Source organism: Pogoniulus pusillus, chromosome 32, assembly GCF_015220805.1.
Source record: "Pogoniulus pusillus isolate bPogPus1 chromosome 32, bPogPus1.pri, whole genome shotgun sequence".
Taxonomy (NCBI): domain Eukaryota; kingdom Metazoa; phylum Chordata; class Aves; order Piciformes; family Lybiidae; genus Pogoniulus; species Pogoniulus pusillus.
Genome location: NC_087295.1, coordinates 8479249 through 8496807, shown reverse-complemented (window position 1 = coordinate 8496807; position 17559 = coordinate 8479249). Strand labels below are relative to the sequence as shown.

At 47.3% G+C, this 17559-nt stretch overlaps 1 protein-coding gene across 12 annotated transcripts in view; it reads left to right on the top strand.

Annotated features, from left to right (window-relative positions):
- The window catches only part of CNTNAP2 (contactin associated protein 2), a 1124907-nt gene that overhangs the window by 1043263 nt on the left and 64085 nt on the right, over positions 1-17559 (top strand). For all 12 annotated transcript variants that reach the window (XR_010308041.1, XM_064169555.1, XM_064169553.1 and 9 more), the window contains 2 exons: positions 1197-1442; positions 4209-4342. Coding sequence is in view for 11 of the 12 variants with exons in the window: in XM_064169555.1 (XP_064025625.1) it covers positions 1197-1442; positions 4209-4342 (380 nt within the window). In the remaining variant the exon portion in view is untranslated. The remainder of the gene's footprint in view (positions 1-1196; positions 1443-4208; positions 4343-17559) is intronic.

The window sequence follows — 17559 nt, the reverse complement described above, 5'->3', positions numbered from 1 at the left end:
CCCACAGGAGTCTGTCAGAGTCAGCCTTCATTGTGAGAATGTCAGCTTTGAGTTATGTTTTTAATGTTAAGAAAGAGGCAGGAGTGCATTATCATGAAAAGCTAAACCCAATGCTTTTTCAGCTGACAATATGAATTCTGCCCAAAGTAGCTGAATTTGCTGTCAGGAGTGCTGAAGCAGGACAGTTTGTCTCAGATGGGTTTGAAATCTTGCTCCGGGTAGCACCTCCTGGGAGCTACAGTTCAGGTGGCTCTTGCATTGTTCCCTGCTGAGTGAAGCTCCCTAGCTCATTTGAACTCCCATGAGCACATCCTGGTTATGCAGTTCTCATCAAGGACTGTGGAGGACTTTCTACCATTGTGCCAATCCTACTGCAAATCTTTCAGGTGCTGGAACTGCTGTCATTCCTTTGTGAACTTCCTACAAATGCACCCAGATTTGCTGCTCAGAGTGGCTGCTTTTCCTTGACAGTGTTGGCTGTGTCTCTTGAAGCTCTCTTCCTAGAAGAAGTTATAAGGAAGGAGAGGTCTTTTATCTGCTGCAAGCCTTCAATGAGAATAAAGCATGGTTCTCCTGGTCTCTAGGATTGATATGAGATACAGGCATAGACCTCCTGTGTGACCCAAAGGAAATCATTCTCTGGCTCTGTGAATCTAGGCACACACCTGAATCATGGTAGAGATTGCCCTTTTCCTTCTCATTAGAAAAGTCATAGATTCATGCAATGGTTTGGATTGGAAAGTGCCTTAAAGATCATCCAGATCCACCCCCCCTGCCATGAGCAGGGACACCTTTCACCAGACCAGACTGGTGAAGGCCTCATCCAACCTGTCCTTGAACACTTCCAGAGAGGGGGCATCCATGACCTCCCTGGGCAACCTGTTTCAGAGTCTCACCAGCCACACAGTAAAGAATTTCTTTCTAATACTCACTCTAAATCTCCCCTCTTGTAGCTTAAAGCCATTCCTCCTCGTCCCACCATTACAAGGCCTTTTAAAAAGTCTCTCCCCAGCTTTCTTGCAGGCTCCTTTCAGGTAGGTTTCTGATCTGAAGATTGGCAAAGTGCTTAAATAATGGAGCAGTAGAAACATGCACAGGTTATTCCTGATCAAGTAAGTAACAATATGTGTCAACCAAAAGGTACAAGCAGAAATAATGTCTCTTTCTCTCTTATTTTTTTCTCTCCTGTGTTGAAGATGTTGGAGCATTTTTCGAAGAGGGAATGTGGCTTCGTTACAACTTCCACTCCCCAGGGACTAGCATGAAGGATTTGGTCAGCCGAACACTCTTGAGTTCTTCAGATGCTGAGATCACTGTGCCTGACCTCAACTTGAATAAAGAAGAGCTCAGCTTCAGCTTCAGTACCACCAAGTCCCCCTGTGTCTTACTGTATGTCAGCTCCTACACCCCAGACTTCATGGCTGTACTCGTCAAGCCATCTGGTAAGCAACTGGTCTGAACTTTTTCACCATGCAAGGCAAAATTGATGGTAACAACCAGGCTGTCATTCTCATCTCATGAGGGGGTCTCTCCAGCATTGTCATGTAAAAGTACAGTACATGAGCCCTGAAACTGTATTCTGCTGTGCTACACTGCATACTGATGTAGTTAGATAATGGTTGGACTCAAAGATCTTAAAGGTCTTTTCCAACTGAACCCATTGTATGAGTCTGTGCTGCTTCATTTAGTGGGGTTTCAGCAGCCAGCCCTCCTTCTCAAAACAGAATGGAAAGAAAACACCAATCAAAAGATGCTGCTATGACAGCTCCATACCACGAACTGGAGGTATGGAGGGGACAAGCAGGCAACCACATGTAGGCACACTAATCACTGACCTCATGGCAATGTCACCAGCAGTCTGTGGAACATGCAATGTACTGCTCTTCTGAAGACCTGCAGACCTCTAGATAACCACTGAGGGGCTAAAATATGGATGCAGCACAGCTGATGAGGTGCTGAACATTTTGGTGATGGCTGAAGGTAGGGTGTGGAACATTTACTACTACAGTATGAGAAGTGTACATGAACTGAATGTGCTTTGATTCCAGTGTACTCCAGGACTGCAGCATCTCTCTGAGGATGAGAGGCTGAGAGTCCTAAGGCTGTGTGGCCTGGAGAAGAGCAGCCTGAGAGTGAATCTTCTCAGTGCTAAGCAAGAGCTAAAGGGTGAGGGGCAAGAGGATGAGGCCAGACTCCTAGCAGTGGTGTCCAGTAATAGGACAAGGGGAGTGGGCACAAAATGGAACACAAGAGGTTCCAGCCAGACAAAAGTGCCCATGGCAGGGGGTTTGGAACCAGTGGGTCATTAATGTCCCTTCCAACCCAAACTATGACTCTATGAATCACTCCAGTGACCACTGCAATGCCTTCAAAACCTACCAGAGAAAGATGCTGCACTGCAGAGGGGGTTGCCTGGATGAACTTTGGAGGTCCCTTCTAACCCAGACCATTCTGTGAAAAGGAGGAACTTCTTTGCTGTGAGGGTGCTGGAGCCGTGGAGCAGGCTGCTCAGAGAGGTTGTGGATTCTCCTCCTCTGGAGAGATTCCCAATCCACCTGAACATTGTGATGCCAGGAAATCTGGTGTGGGTGATCCTGCTTTAGCAGGGGTTTGGACGAGATCATCTCCAGAGGTTTCTCCTAACCCCTACCACTCTGTGATCCAAATAGTGCAGGATGATTTTACTACTGTTCTATGGGCTAAGTTAATGTGAATATTCCACATGCCATGCCTTCTTTTCCTTTCATGGGGAAAAAGGTGAATGACATCTAGAGTTAGACATCTGAAGTATGGTAACCTGAACATCAGACATCTAAACTATAAAGATCTAGAGCTGCTGCTGGTTTAGACCAGAATATGTCTGGGTTTGATCACTAATGAGGTCTGCATTTCACATTCCCAGCACTTTTAATCAAATATGAAAATCTGTTACGAAGAGCAGACACTTCACTTTCATTTAGGAAAGAAACATCTGCCTGGCAGTGTGTCAAGAGCATCAGTTAACCATTTTTGACTATACTTTTCTAACAATAGAACCTGAAATTTTCATCTCACCATATATTATTAAACCTCCATAAAAGTCCAGACGGTCACCCGTCAACAACAATTAAATGAGAGAGCAACAGAGTCCCTGGTGCAGATTATGTGCCAGTGTTCATTTGTTGTAATTCTGCCTCTCTTCAGTGCATGTCAATGGTTTATTCTTCAGAAAACATCCTGCTTTATATAACTTCCAAGAATTTTACTGCAGGAAGGATCACAGGATGTAAGAGGTTGGAAGGGACCCAAAGAGATCAGGGAGTCCAACCCCCCCTGCCAGAGCAGGACCATACAATCTAGCTCAGGTCACAGAGGAACACATCCAGACAGGCCTTGAAGTCTCCAGAGGAGACTCCACAGCCTCTCTGGGGAGCCTGTTCCAGTGCTCTGGGACCCCTACAGTAAAGAAGTTCCCCTTTGTACCTGTGCTGCAGCTTCCATCCATTGCTCCGTGTCCTATCCCAGGGACCCCCAGCCCTCAGATATTTATAAACATTTATTAAATATCCTCTCAGTCCTCTTTTCTCCAGACTAAAAAGCCCCAGGTCCCTCAGCTGTCCTCATAAGGCATGTGTTCATGATCTCCACAACAGAAGTGCTGCTTGCTCTGCTCACATTTGTACCAACTGTCTGTATTTTCCAAGGCATAGGATCACAGGATGTTAGGGGTTGGAAGGGACCTGAAGAGATCATCGAGTGCAAACCCCCTGCCAGAGCAGGACAATACTACCTAACACAGATTACAGAGGAACACATCCAGACAGCAGGCCTTGAAAGTCTCCAGAGAAGGAGACTCCATGACCTTCCTTGGGGGGGGGGGGGGGGGGTACCCATGGTCAAAGAAGCCGAAATCCTGTTGGAGGCACCAGTCTCGAAGCCAAGCGTTGCTTTGCTCCAATTAGTTTAGTTTGCAGTCTGGAGTGCTCACAAATGCTCTGGTTTTGAGATGCTGGTCGTTGCCACCCTTTTTGGGTTATAAACTAGAAGCAGTTTGCAGCCCAGTAGCTTTAGGATCTCAAGGACTAGCCCTTCTCCTTCGGCAGAGACCAGCTCTGAGAGCCATCCCAGCATAAAGTGATAACAGTTGTACATGAAAGTAATGAGAGGGAAAGAAGCTGGTGACTAAAGATGAAAATACCTGAGGGTTCTTTTCACCCTTCTTCCACCAGGCAGCCTGCAAATTCGGTACAGCCTAGGAGGCACCAAAGAGCCATACAACATCGACGTCGACCACAGAAACATGGCCAATGGACAGCCCCATACTGTAAACGTCACGCGGGACGGTCGGGACATCGTGCTGCAGGTGAGCTGAGCTTCCTCTGAGGCCATAGCTTCAACTGTTCCAACATGAGGGAAAACTCATTGCCTCCCTGTACTTGTCACTGGGGAGACTTCAGTACTGGCTTCAGTTTTGGGGTCCTCACTACAAGAAGAACACTGAGGTGATGGAGCAGGTCCAAAGAAGGGCAGTGGAGCTGCTGAGGAGAGCAGGTCTGGTGAGGAGCAGCTGAAGGAACTGGGGTTGTTCAGTCTGGAGTAAATATTAGACTATTAGAAGAAACTTCTTGCCTAAAAGGGCTCACAAAGACTGGAACAGGCTGCCCAGGGAGGAGGCTTTGGGGAGACCTCACTGCTCTCTATAACCCCTTGAAATGAAGTCGTTGTGAGGTGGCTGTTGGTCTCTTCTTCCTAGCATCAGGTGACGGAATAAAAGGAAATGGGCTGAAACTGTGCCAAGGGGAGGTTTAAGTCGGATGTTAGGAAAAGTTTCTTTCTTATCAGGCATTAGAAGAGGTTTCCCAGAGAGGTGGTGGAGTCACCATCCCTGGAGGTGTTCAAGAAATGTGTGGACGCGGCACTTTGGGACATTATTTAAGAGCCGTGGTGGTCTTAGGTTGATGGTTGGAATCAGTGATCTTGTGAGGTCTTTTCCAGCCAAAATGATTCTGTGATTCTATGGTTCTGTGATTTTGTACCTTGATGGCCTCCATGCCTCTGAGGACCTCAGTGCCATTAGGAAACAGAAAGTACAACAGATGAGGTTGTTCTTGCCGACCAGGCTCCAAGGAGTTAACAAAAGCTGTTCACTCCCTCCATAGCATCAGGTCGTGTTCTGAAATCCTCATTCCAGTGGGATGACAGCTGGGCTAATACAGGTGTCACTGTAGATGCTCAAGGGCATCAGAGACATCTGGGCTGATAGATAACATGGGACTCAGGATAAATCTGCACCATTCTGGAGCGGCAGCTGGAAGCCAGGAGGGATACCCTGCAGCATCTTAAAATGGCAGCAGAGCCTGATGCACAGGCAGCTAAACATGGAGCTGCAAGTCCTGAGTCTGCAAATGGGCATGTCTTTAAACTTAAACCTCCACTGCAGTCCAGGGAAATAGCAAGGGCTGCTCTGCAAAGAAGAGCAGATGCTTAAGTGCTGGTGTGACAGGAGTCTCAGATGAAGCTTTATTGAAGACACATCACTCTGGCTTATTTAGTCCTTGTTACAGCACAGGCAGGAACTTCATCTCCCTCTGTCTGAGCTTACAAATCTTTGAGGTAGTGTAAGACTATTTAAATAACTGAGGGCAACGCTGCAAGAAGCAATCAGTGTTTCCAGGCACTTTTCTCTCTGTGGTAGTTACAGCACTCTGTTTTCATTCCCTGGTTGTCACATCTGCAAACAGGGAGATTGCAGCTGGGCATGGGAACAGTTTTGTTGGCAGGAGGCTCAGTTGGATGGCATAGATGAATCTGAATTTGATAGTTCATAAGAATCAAACCAAGCCCAATCACAAATGAAACAGAAAACAGAAGAGAGAAGTCTCCTTGGGAATCAAACCAAAGGGTGAAGGATGGTGGCTCTCTCAGCATTACCTACCTGAAGACTAAAATAGATCCCTAGCAGTTATTGTTTCAAGGCATCAGAAGGAAACTTTTTCAGGACATTACAATGTCTCTTCCATGCACAAGGGAGATGAGCAGTTGCAGAAATGCTGTGTTACTCTAGGGCAGACAGTGCAGCTAGGTCTGACTGGCATTTGACTGAGGCTGTCAGTATTCAGAAACACACTGGGTGAAGTGAAGCAGAATTGTCACACAATGATTTGCAAACCCCTGGATAATCTAGGAACTATTGGAGGTGATACATCCACACACACTTCAGGCTTTTGGCAGGGGTCTGTATTGATCTGTGCTTCTTTGCTGCATGCTGTTGCACTTGGATTGATTTCTCCTGTTGCTAAATGGAAGCTGAAGAAGCCGTACTGTTAGGTGCCTTTGTGCTCTTAAATTATAGAATCATGGAATCACAAAATTGTCAGGGTTGGAAGGCACCTCAAGGATCATTCAGTTCCAACCTCCCTGACATAGGCAGGGACACCTCACATGAGATCAGGTTGCTCAGAGCCACATCCTGCCTGCCTTTAAAAGCTTGCAGGGATGAGGCTTCCACCACCTCCCTGGGCAACCTGTTCCAGTGTCTCACCACTCTCATGGTGAAGAACTTCTTCCTAACATCCAATAGGAATCACAGAATGTCAGGGGCTGGGAGGGACCTCGAGAGATCATCCAGTCCAACCCTCCTGCCAGAGCAGGGTCACCTATGCCAGATTACACAGGAATACATCCAGGCAGGTTTAAAATATCCCCAGAGAAGGAAACTCCACAACCCCATGAGCAGCCTGTCTGATGCACATGCCAGACTAGGGCAAGGAGGGACCCACAGAAAGCAAATCCAGCAATCCTACCTCTACTGCATCCTGTAACAGAAGATATCTGTCAAAGTTTGTTTATTCTCCATAAGGAAGTTAGCTTTGTTAATAAGGATCATAGAATGGGTTGGGTTGGAAGGGACCTCCAAAGGTCATCTTGTCCAACCCTCCTGCAGTGAACAGGGCCATCCCTCACTAGAACAGGTTGTTCAGAAACCTGTTGAGCCTGACCTTGAAGATCTCCAGGGATGGGGTCTCAACTGCCTCCCTGGGCAACCTGCTGCAGTGTTCCACCACCCTCACGGTAAAGAACTTGTCCCTAATGTCCAATCTAAATGTGCTCTTATCTAGTTTCAAGCCATTGCTCCTCATCCTAGCACTGCAGGCCTTTGTAAGCAGTCCCACTCCAGCCTTCTTCTTGGCCTGCTTCAGGTACTGAAAGACTGCTATTAGGTCTCCCCAGAGTTTATCTGGTTCTAGCCTGTAAATGAGAGAACTGACATGAGGAGGAACGTCTTTGCTTGGAGCGTGACAAAGCCCTGGAGCAGGCTGCCCCGAGGGGTGGTGGTGACTCCATCTCTGGAGTTATTAAAGCCTGCCTGGATGCCACCTTGTGCAATCTGCTCTAAGGGGAAGGTTGGATTAGACAATATCCAGAGGTCCCTCCCAACCCCCACTGTTCTGTGATTCAGTGATATGAACAGAAAAGGATCTAAGTAGGTTGTCCACTTGAAAAGGAGTCCTGTTTTCAGATATAAACTCTTTGTGGTGTCTTGACAATACAGAAGATATAAATACAATTTTTCTCAGTATCCAGAGGGCAAATCATAAAGTATGAGTTTGTTCTTGCAGATCTGAGTAGACTTAGTTGCTGCTGAATCCTTCTCCAGCCTGATGAGCAGCTGGCTTCCTTGCCTTTAAAGAAGACAGCTTGCTTGCCAGGTGCTGTTGCTCCCACTTCCACATCTTTGTGTGGCATAAAAGTGTCACCAGAAGGATTTATTTCTCATCAGAGCTTCAGTTCAAGAGCACTCACTTAGTATTTTTGAGATCTTAACAGCAAGTTCATACTTGAGTACCTGTCTCTCTAACTAGCTGTAATAGCCCTGTAGTGCCAGAGAGATGTAAAAAATCTGCACCCAGGCAATAAACTGGGACCATATGAACTCTGCAGACCTGAGTAACTTAGCAGGGGTTTCACTTCTATAAAAACACAGTGAAGGACTCATTCCTGAACTTGGCGAGAGCTCACCCAATGCTGGCAGACAGGAGACCACCGATCACTTCCAGAAAACCACAGGATGTGAGGTGAGCTTTGACATCACAGAATGCAATCATTACATTGAAAAAAACTCTTTGTGATCATCAGTTCAGTGTTAACCAACCACTGCCAGGTCCACCATTAAACCATGCCCCTCAGCACCACTTCTGCAAGCTCTCTGAACACTTCCAGGGACAGTGATTTCACCACCTCCCTGAGCAGCCTGTTCCAATGCCTGACCACTCTTGCAGTGAAAAGATTTTTCCTAACATCCAACCTAAACCTCCCCTGGAGCAGCTTGAGGCCATTTCTTCTCATCCTGTAACTTGTTACTAAGGAGAAGGAACCAACATCCACCTTGCTTCAGCCTCCTTTCAGGAGTTGTAGAGAGCAAGAAGGTCTCCCCTCAGCATCCTTTTCTGCAGCATGAACAACCCCAGTTCCCTGAGGCATTCCACACCAGACCTGTTCTCCAGACATTTTGCCAGCTTTGCTGCCCTTCTCTGGATGTGCTGAAACACCTCAGTGTCTTTCTTGGGTTGAGGTCCCCAAAATCAACCAAACCCTTAAGGTGTGGACTTACCGGTGTTGAGTACAGAGGGACAATGATCTCCCTGGTCCTGCTAGTCACAATATTGCTGATCCAGGTCAGGATGCTGCTGGTCTTCTTGATCACTGATGCACACTCTGGCTTGTCTTCAGCCAGCTGTCAAGCAGCACCCCAAAGTCCTTTTCTGCTAGGAAGTTTTCCAGCTCCTATGCCTCCAGCCTGGAGCTTTCATGAGGTTGATGTGGCCTAAGTGGAGGATCCAAAACTTAGCCTCGTTGAACCTCATACAGATAGCCTCAGCCCATCTATCCAACCTGTCGAGGTCCCTCTGCAGCTCCTGAAATAAACATACCCACAATATTGGATATCCATAAGGGATCAAACAAGCACAAGAAGGGATTTTTAGCATGAAGTGTTTCATTTGAGCTGCCTCCCTATTCACAGAATCACAGAATGACAAGGTCTGGAAGGGATCTCCAAAGATCATAGAATGGCTTGGGTAGGAAGGGACCATAAAGATCATTTAGTTCCAACTATATGGGCATGGGATACCTTCCACTAGAACAGGTTGCTCAAGGCCTGGTCCAGCCTGACCTTGAATGCTTCCTGGGGGGGCATTCACTGCCTCCCTGAGCAGCCTGCTCTGGTGTCTCACCACTCACACTGTAATAACTTTCTTACTAATATCCAGTCTAAGTCTCACCTCTTGCAGCTTCAGTCCATTTGGTCTTGTCCTATCCCAACATGCCTTATAAGAAGTCCCTGCCAAGCATGAGAGTCTCCAGAAAAGGAAACTCCACAACTTCTCTGGGCAGCCTGCTCCAGGACTCCAGCACCCTCACAGCAAAGAAATTTGTCTTCATGTTCAGGTGGAACATGAGGTAAAACCTCCTGTGTCCCAGTTTGTGTCCATTGCCCCTTGTCCTGTCACTGGGCACCACTGAAAAGAGTCTGGCCCCATCCTCTTCCCCTCTGCTAGTAAGTCCTTGCTGAGAATTGACCAGATCCCCTCTCAGGCTGCTCTTCTCCAGGCTAAACAGCCCAGGGATCTCATCCTCTCTTCCTCACAGAGGTGTTCCAGCGTCCTCTGTATCTTTATAGCCTCCACTGGACTCTCTTCAGTAGTTCCCTGTCTGCCTTGAACTGGAGAGTCCAGCACTGGCTACAATACTACAGGTGTGGCCTCACTAGGGCAAAGCAGAAGGGGAAGCAAACCTCCCCTGGTCACACTCTTTTTACTGTACCCCAGGAGACCACTGACCTTCTTGGCCACCAGGGAAAGTATTCCAGCATCCCAGGACATTCCAAAGACTCTGTCAAAAGGGTTTTGTATTTCCACTTTCTGCAGCCAGTGACTGCAGGCAAATCAGTAACCAGTCCCACATTAAATGACAAGCTCCCATTTCAGATATTTTTCAAGGCTAAGGGTAAGATGCACAGTTGATTTAGGTGTCAGGAAAGCAAAACTGCAGCCATTCAGGGACAAAGACTTGTTTATTTGTCTGGTTTTCCCCCTTGAGGTTGGATAAAATCAACATTTCCTAGTAAGAATTCCTATCTCTTACCTCTGGTAGAACACCAGATCCTGGTAACCATGGCACACTTCCAAGGATGCATCAGTTCACCTGTGGCAAGAAAAAGCCTGGCCTGACAGATGGGGAATGCATTATCCCAGTAAATGACATTTCAAGAGCTGAGCTTTAGGTCATGGAGGGCAAGCTTCACTTTGTTTGACTTCATTAAAAGGTTTCATGCTCCAGCAGGGTGTTTTCCATTTCATCAAAACCAGCTTGCTCTTCAGCAAGTGTTCATGGGTGATTAACACTATTCACACATCAGTAAAATCTTCTTCTAGGAAAGCCAAGGACACAGACTCCCCAGCAGAGGTTCTGACCCAGAGCCCATTGAAGTTGATGAAAGGCTTTCCATTGACTCCAGCAGGCTTTAAATTGTGCCTTAAAGAACTGCACCTTCCTTACAACTGCATCCTTAGTGCAAGACTTCTCTCCTGCTTCTAGGCATGTCCCAGACTAAAATAAGGGGAGGAGCTCTGTGGTGATGAACAAAGCTGCTTCAGCATGTTACAAAGAAAACAAGCATGAAGACCAGCAACAAACTCACCTGATGTGCTTGAATTTTCAGTGGAATAAAGCTGATAGCCAGCAGACTTGGGCTGGGTCTTTCAGCTTCCATACTAAGATGTTCTTGTACATTTTCACCACGTCTCCAGTCTTCCATAGCAGCCTTAAAGTCATTTCTAGGCTAGGGAGTTGGGCACATTTGAACCTCGTGAAGTTCAACAAGGACAAACATAGAGTCTGCACCTAGGGAGGAATAATCCCCTGCACCACTAGAGGGGGAAAGCAGCTCCAGAGACGAAGACCTGAGAGTGGTGGTGGGCAAGTTCACCACAACTCAGCAGTGTGCTTTTATGGCTAGGAAGGCAAATGGTCTCCTGGGATGCACTATCAGAGTGTGACTATCAGGTCAAGGGAGATTGTCCTCCCTCTCTGCTCCAGTGAGGCCACATCTGAACTACTGTGTCCAGTTCTGGGCTCCATAGTTCAAGACAGATAAGGAACTGCTGGAGAGACTCCAGTGGAGGCTACAAAGAGGCTGAGGCACCAGGACCATCTCTGTTTTGAGGAGAAGCTGAGAGTCCTAAGGCTGTTTAGCCTGGAGAAGAGCAGTCTGGAGAGAGGACCTTCTCAATGCTGATCGATAGGGTGAGGGGCAAGAGAGTGGGGCTGAACTCTTTTCAGTGGTGCCCAGTGACAGGACAAGGGCCAGTGGGCACAGTGAGGAAAAGCTTCTGTGCTGGAGCCCTGGAGCAGGCTGCCCAGAGAGGTTTCAGAGTGCCCTTCTCTGGAGAGATTCCAAACCCATCTGGACATTGTGATCCTTGGCAACCTGCTGTGGGTGACCCTGCTCTAGCAGGGGAGGTTGGACTAGATGATCTCCAGAGGTCCTTTCCAACACCCACCACTCTGTGTTCCTTTGCTTCCATGTTTCTGTAGTGGGTTGCACATCATGGCTTCTAATGCCTTTTCATTCCTGGAAAGGATTAGGTCTGAGCAACCTCTTCCACACTTCAGTGTCCCAAACCCATCCACATGCTCTCAGGACAGCTATCAGCAGCCAGTTCACATCTGCTCAGAAGGCCCTAGGGAAGGATAGCAGACAGCTCTTTCTTTCTGACTTGAACCACAGAGAGAGCTGTGGTTGGTGTGGTGTACACAGCAGTACCACATATACATAATGTGAATTGCTGACTCCACAGCCAGCTTATTTTGAGGCTTCATGGAAATTTTGACCTGAACTCAGCTGTTCATGAGATTGAGAAAGATCAGGAAAACCCCAGATCTGGAAGGTTTATTTGTAGAGATGTCTGTTTTCCAGCTTCAGCAGAAGTATTGAATGAGCAGCTCAATATGAGCTGCCAGTGTGTACTTACACCCAGAAAGCCAACCAGATCCTGAGCTGTGCCAAGAGAAGTGTGGCCAGCAGGTTCAGAGAGGTGATTCTCCCCCTCTACACTGCTCTCCTGAGACCACACCTGGAGTGCTGTGTCCAGTTCTGCAGCTTCTGTTACAAGAAAAAACATGTCCAGAGAAGGGCCAGGAGGATGATCAGAGGGCTGCAGCACCTCTTCTATGAGGGCAGGCTGAGAGAGTTAGGGCTGGTCAGTCTGGAGAAGAGAAGGCTCCAAGAAGACCTTATTGTGGCCTTCCAGTACCTGAAGGGGGCCTACAGGAAAGATGGGGGGGGACTTCTTGGGATGTTGGGTAGTGACAGGACTAGGGGGAATGGAGCACAACTAGAAGGGAGCAGATTCAGATTGGATGTTAGGAAGAAGTTCTTCACCATGAGAGTGGTGAGACACTGGAACAGGTTGTCCAGGGAGGTGGTGGAAGCCTCATCCTTGCAAGTTTTTAAAGGCAGGCTGGATGTGGCTCTGAGCAACCTGATCTAGTGGAGGATGTCTCTGCCCGTGGCAGGGGGCTTGGAACTAGATGATCCTTGAGGTTCCTTCCAACCTTGACCACTCTGTGATTCTAGGCAATACTCATCCTCTGTAAAAAAGACTGTTCTGTCAAATATTTGACTCTCACCCTAAGGAAACTAAGGAGCAATAGAATTTCTGCAGATCTGCCCTCTTATCTCCATTCTGAACTCTGCACTGCTTGAAAAGAGATAACATTTGCAAACTCCTTAGAAAATGTAAATCATTCCAAGTTAATTCAGAACTAATCTGAAGGACAAAATAAAACAGCAATAAAATCAAATGAGTGAAGTGGAGCAAAGCAGCCTCCATATAATCCCACACTCAAATACAGTGAATACATCCAACACTTTCAATATTATACATTAGGTTTTGGTCTCATTAGAGGGTGTGAGAACTTTCTTGTAGACTCTATCAGGGCATAATTTCACCTCCTCCTCTTATTGTTGCTGGAGAATCTAACTATTGTGCTTCATATGTGCTGGAGCCCCAACAGAATGTGAGCTCTCTGGTTGAGGTCTTGCTTGACAAAGGCCATGAGCCTCAGCCAACTGATTACCTGCAGCTAACCCAACAAGTGATGATAAGCAGTGTAACACATTTTCTAGGAAGGCATTTTCTCTAGCTTTAAAGACTTCACAGAATGGTAGCAGAGGGAAGGGACCTCTGGAGGTCTTCTAATCCAACCCTACTGCTAAATCAGGGTCACCCACTGCAGGTTGCCAGGGATCACAATGTCCATATGGGTTTGCAATCTCTCCAGAGAAGGAGAATCCACAACCTCTCAGGAAGCCTATCCAGGGCTGCAGCACCCTCATAGCAAAGAAGTTTCCCCTTATACAGGAGGTTCCACCTGAACATTCCTGTTTATACCCATTTTTGCTTGTCCTCTTGTCACTGGGCACCACTGAGAAGAGTCTGGCCCCATCCTCTTGCTCCTCACCCTGCAGCTATTGATCAGCGTTGAGAGACTCCCCTCTCATGCTGCTCCTCTCCAGGCTAAACAGCCCCAGGACTCTCAGCCTCTCCTCACAGAGATGCTCTAGTCCTCTCAGCATCTTTGCAGCCTCCCTCCAGCAGTTCCCTGTCTCTCTTGAACTGGGTGGCCTGGAACTCCAGATCTGGCTAAGTCCACGGTACTCCAGCTATGGCCTCACTGGGGCAGAGTAGAGAGAGAGGAGATGCTCTCTCCACCTCTGGAAGATGTCCCATATCCTTTGCCCATGCCTTCCAATGGCTAAGTAAACCTGTAAACCATTTGCATCTCATTCACAGTTCAAATTCTGCAAACTTCAGTACATACCTTTGGGATCTGTGTGTCTAGATGAAAGGCATTTTGTTGTCAGGTGCCGTTCCCCTTCTCTACTTCTTACAGACACCATTTAAACCTTCTTCTCGTCTGTGAGAAACAGAATGAATTGAACTACTTTAGTTAACTATCAGAAGTCCATTGTCCTTTTTTTTTTTTGAGCCATGAAAGAGTTTTGTGACCTTTCTCTGAAAACTCCCTCATGCAGTGACATTTTGAAAACCTTTGCCCTATGATTAGACCTGGTGTCAAAATGATACAGAAATGGCATCTTCATTTATTTCTCCCCTTCATTTTCTGCACAAACATGCTGCCACAGCCTCCTCTGGGTAGTCTTCTAAGTTGTCTTGGCTGCTGATTAATTCAGAGGGCCACAAAAGCGATCAGAGGGCTGGAGGACCTCTGCTGCAAAGACAGGCTGAGAGGGTTGTGGCTCTTCAACCTCTCACTTGCTCTCTGTGATAGGACAAGGAGCAATGGATGGAAGTTGCAGCACAGGAGGTTCTACCTCAACACAAGGGGGAACTTCTTTACTGTAAGGGTCCCAGAGCACTGGAACAGGCTCCTCAGAGAGGTTGTGGAATCTCTTTCTCTGGAGACTTTCAAGGCCTGTCTGGATGTGTTCCTCTGTGACCTGAGCTCCTGCTCTGGCATGGGGGGTTGGAATCGATGATCTCTTTGGGTCCCTTCCAACCCCTGTGAACCTTACAGCAGCCTTCCAGTACTGGAAGGGAGGGCTGCAAAAAAAGTTGGGCAGGGACGTTTTACAAGGGCTTGTAGTGACAGGATGAGAAAGAATGGTTTTAACCAGAGCAGGGTAGGTTTAGACTGGACATTAGGAGGAAGTTCTTTACTGTGAGGGTGGTGAGACACTGGAACAGGTTGCCTAGAGAGGCGGTGGAGGCCCCATCCTTGGAGACATTCAAGGTCTGGCTTGATGGGGCTCTGAGCAACCTGATGAACTTGAGGATGTTGTTTCTGCTTAGTGCAGGGGGGATGGAGTAGATAACCTTTAGATGTCTCTTCCAACTCAGTGCATTCTGTGATTGTCTCCAGAACTTTAACCACAGGTAGACATGCAAACCATAGTCAATAGCACTGCAACCATAACCCTCTGCTTTTGTGTGTGTGTGTTAATAGGGCAATTCTATTATATTAGAAATGTATTTATTGAATTGCCAAGCAAGTTTTGCTTCCAAAAAATGATTATTGCTACTAGTAAAGACCTTACTGCTGAAATGAATCACTCAAACTGGAGATCTGTCACTCCCCCCTTGTATTGCCATGTTGCAATGGCAGTTACTCAGAATCTGCTGCAACAGAAAGGCAAACTCAGAGCATTTGCTAGAGCAGAACCCTGTCTTCCATCTGCACGCCTACTGCAGCAACAGCAAGCTTGCTCATGGCAGCTGCACTCTTCCTTCAGTCCACAGTCACAAGATAATGGGCTTTGCTCAGATTTGAAAACACAGGGTTTCCACAGACAGCTGACAAATAACCTACTGACAGGAGCAATCTGCAAAGTAAAGCTTACATTGATAGAGTTTCTCATTCCTGTAACCTTAAACTCTATCTGCTTTCCAAATATAAAGAAATACAGCCTCTGGCCTTTGCATACATCACATTCCCCCCACCCCAAGCATACTGGTGTGAAGGCTGTTGCAGAAGGCTAGCAAAAAAGTGCCTGTAAACCACAGCAAGGAGCAACAGAACAGAATTTAAATCATGTGCTGCAGAATCAGAAATGAATTAATAATTCACCCATTAATCATTTTCCTCCCCGTAGTTTGCTTTTCTTCCTTGTTGCTCACAAGATAACTGTGAGCTCCCAGCAGTCTTGATAAGTTTGTCCTTTACTGAATTGGCTCAGCCTCTGTATTTTACAGTGTGACTTACAAAGGTAAAGACAGCAATTATGGGGAGGCAGGAAGCTCATCAGTGAGCCATTTCTAATTCTCTTTGATGCATGATTGAGTCTGTCAGTGGTATCTGCCTTATCAGGAATACTGTGACCAGTTCTGGGCTCCCCCAGCTCAAGAGGGACAAAGATTACTGGTGGGAGCTACTAAGATGCTGAAGGGACTGGAGTCTTGAGTGCCCAGGCCACACCTGGAGTGCTGTGTCTAGTTCTGGGCTCCTCAATTAATTCAAGAGAGATGTTGAGATACTGGAAGGTGTCCAGAGAAGGGCAACAAAGCTGGGGAGGAGCCTGTAACACAGCCCTGCGAGGAGAGCCTGAGGGAGCTGGGGGTGTGCAGCCTGCAGCAGAGGAGGCTCAGGGCAGAGCTCATTGCTGTCTACAACTACCTGAAGGGAGGCTGTAGCTAGGTGGGGTTGGTCTCCTTTGCCAGGCAACCAGCAACAGAACAAGGGGACACAGTCTCAAGTTGTGCCAGGGGAGGTCTAGGCTGGGTGTTAGGAGGAAGTTCTTCACAGAGAGAGTGATTGGCATTGGAATGGGCTGCTCAGGGAGGTGGTGGAGTCACTGTCCCTGGAGATGTTGAAGAAAAGCCTGGAGGAGGCACTTAGTGCCATGGTCTAGTTAACTGGACAGGGCTGGGTGCTAGGTTGGTCTGGATGAGCTTGGAGGTCTCTTCCAACCTGGTTGATTCTGTGATTCTATGATATCTGCCTTATGAGGAGAGGCTGAGAGCCCTGGGGCTGTTTCACCTGGAGAAGAGCAGACTGAGGGGGAATCTTCTCAGTGCTGCTGAATAGCTAAAGGGCAAGTCTCAGGAGGATGGGGCAGACTTTTCATAGGGGTGTCTAGTTACAGGATGAGGGGCAAGTGGCACAAATTAGTACACAGGAGGTTCCATGCAAACATAAGGAAAAAGTTCTTCACTATGAGGGTGCTGGAGAACTGGACCAGGCTACCCAGAGAGATTGTAGAGTCTCCATCTCTGGAAGCGTTCAAAGCTCACCTGTTAAGTCATCACATCCCTACTGAATCCCAGCTGGCTGAGAGTCAGACAAAATGTTTTCATAAACAAGATCACCTTTCACTTACCATCAGTAAATGAGAGGAGAGAACATTCTTATAATGAAAACCAGAAGGCAGAGTCAGATTTTTCTCTTACTGGCAGATACATAGTGGGGAAAACATGATCCATAGAGACCCATCTTGGGGGTAGCAGCTCACCCACTGGTTTCTTAGTTGTAAAACCTGAGCCTGCCACCTTCCCTATAGCTCCTGCAGAGGGACAGAGACAGATGCTGAAGTATATCTCTTTAAAAAAGTGTTACTGTCTCTGTGCATGAGGTGAGAAAGTGTCAAACCTTGAGTCCTTTTGGAAGACTGTTCATAGAGTCATTAAGACTGGAAAAGACTTCCAAGACTACAGAGCCCAACCATTAACCCAACACTGCCAAGTTCCTCTTTCTGTGCAAAACCACTCTGCAGGAGAGCTCTTTTACATGTCTGTCTTTCTTCTCACATCAGTTCAGCAGAGCTCCTACTGCTAGATTCAGAGGAGTTTTTCAGTTGACTTGGCCCAAGCCAGCTTTGGCCATGTCTGGACCACATATCATGGTATCATAGAATGGGTTGGGTTGGAAGGAACCTTAAGAATCCTCTAGTTCCAGCCCCTCCACCAAGGTCAGGGACACCTTTCACTAGACCATATTGCTCAAGGCCCTGTCCAACATGGCCTTGAACTTGGCCTATGACTCAGAAATGAAAGGTTAGAG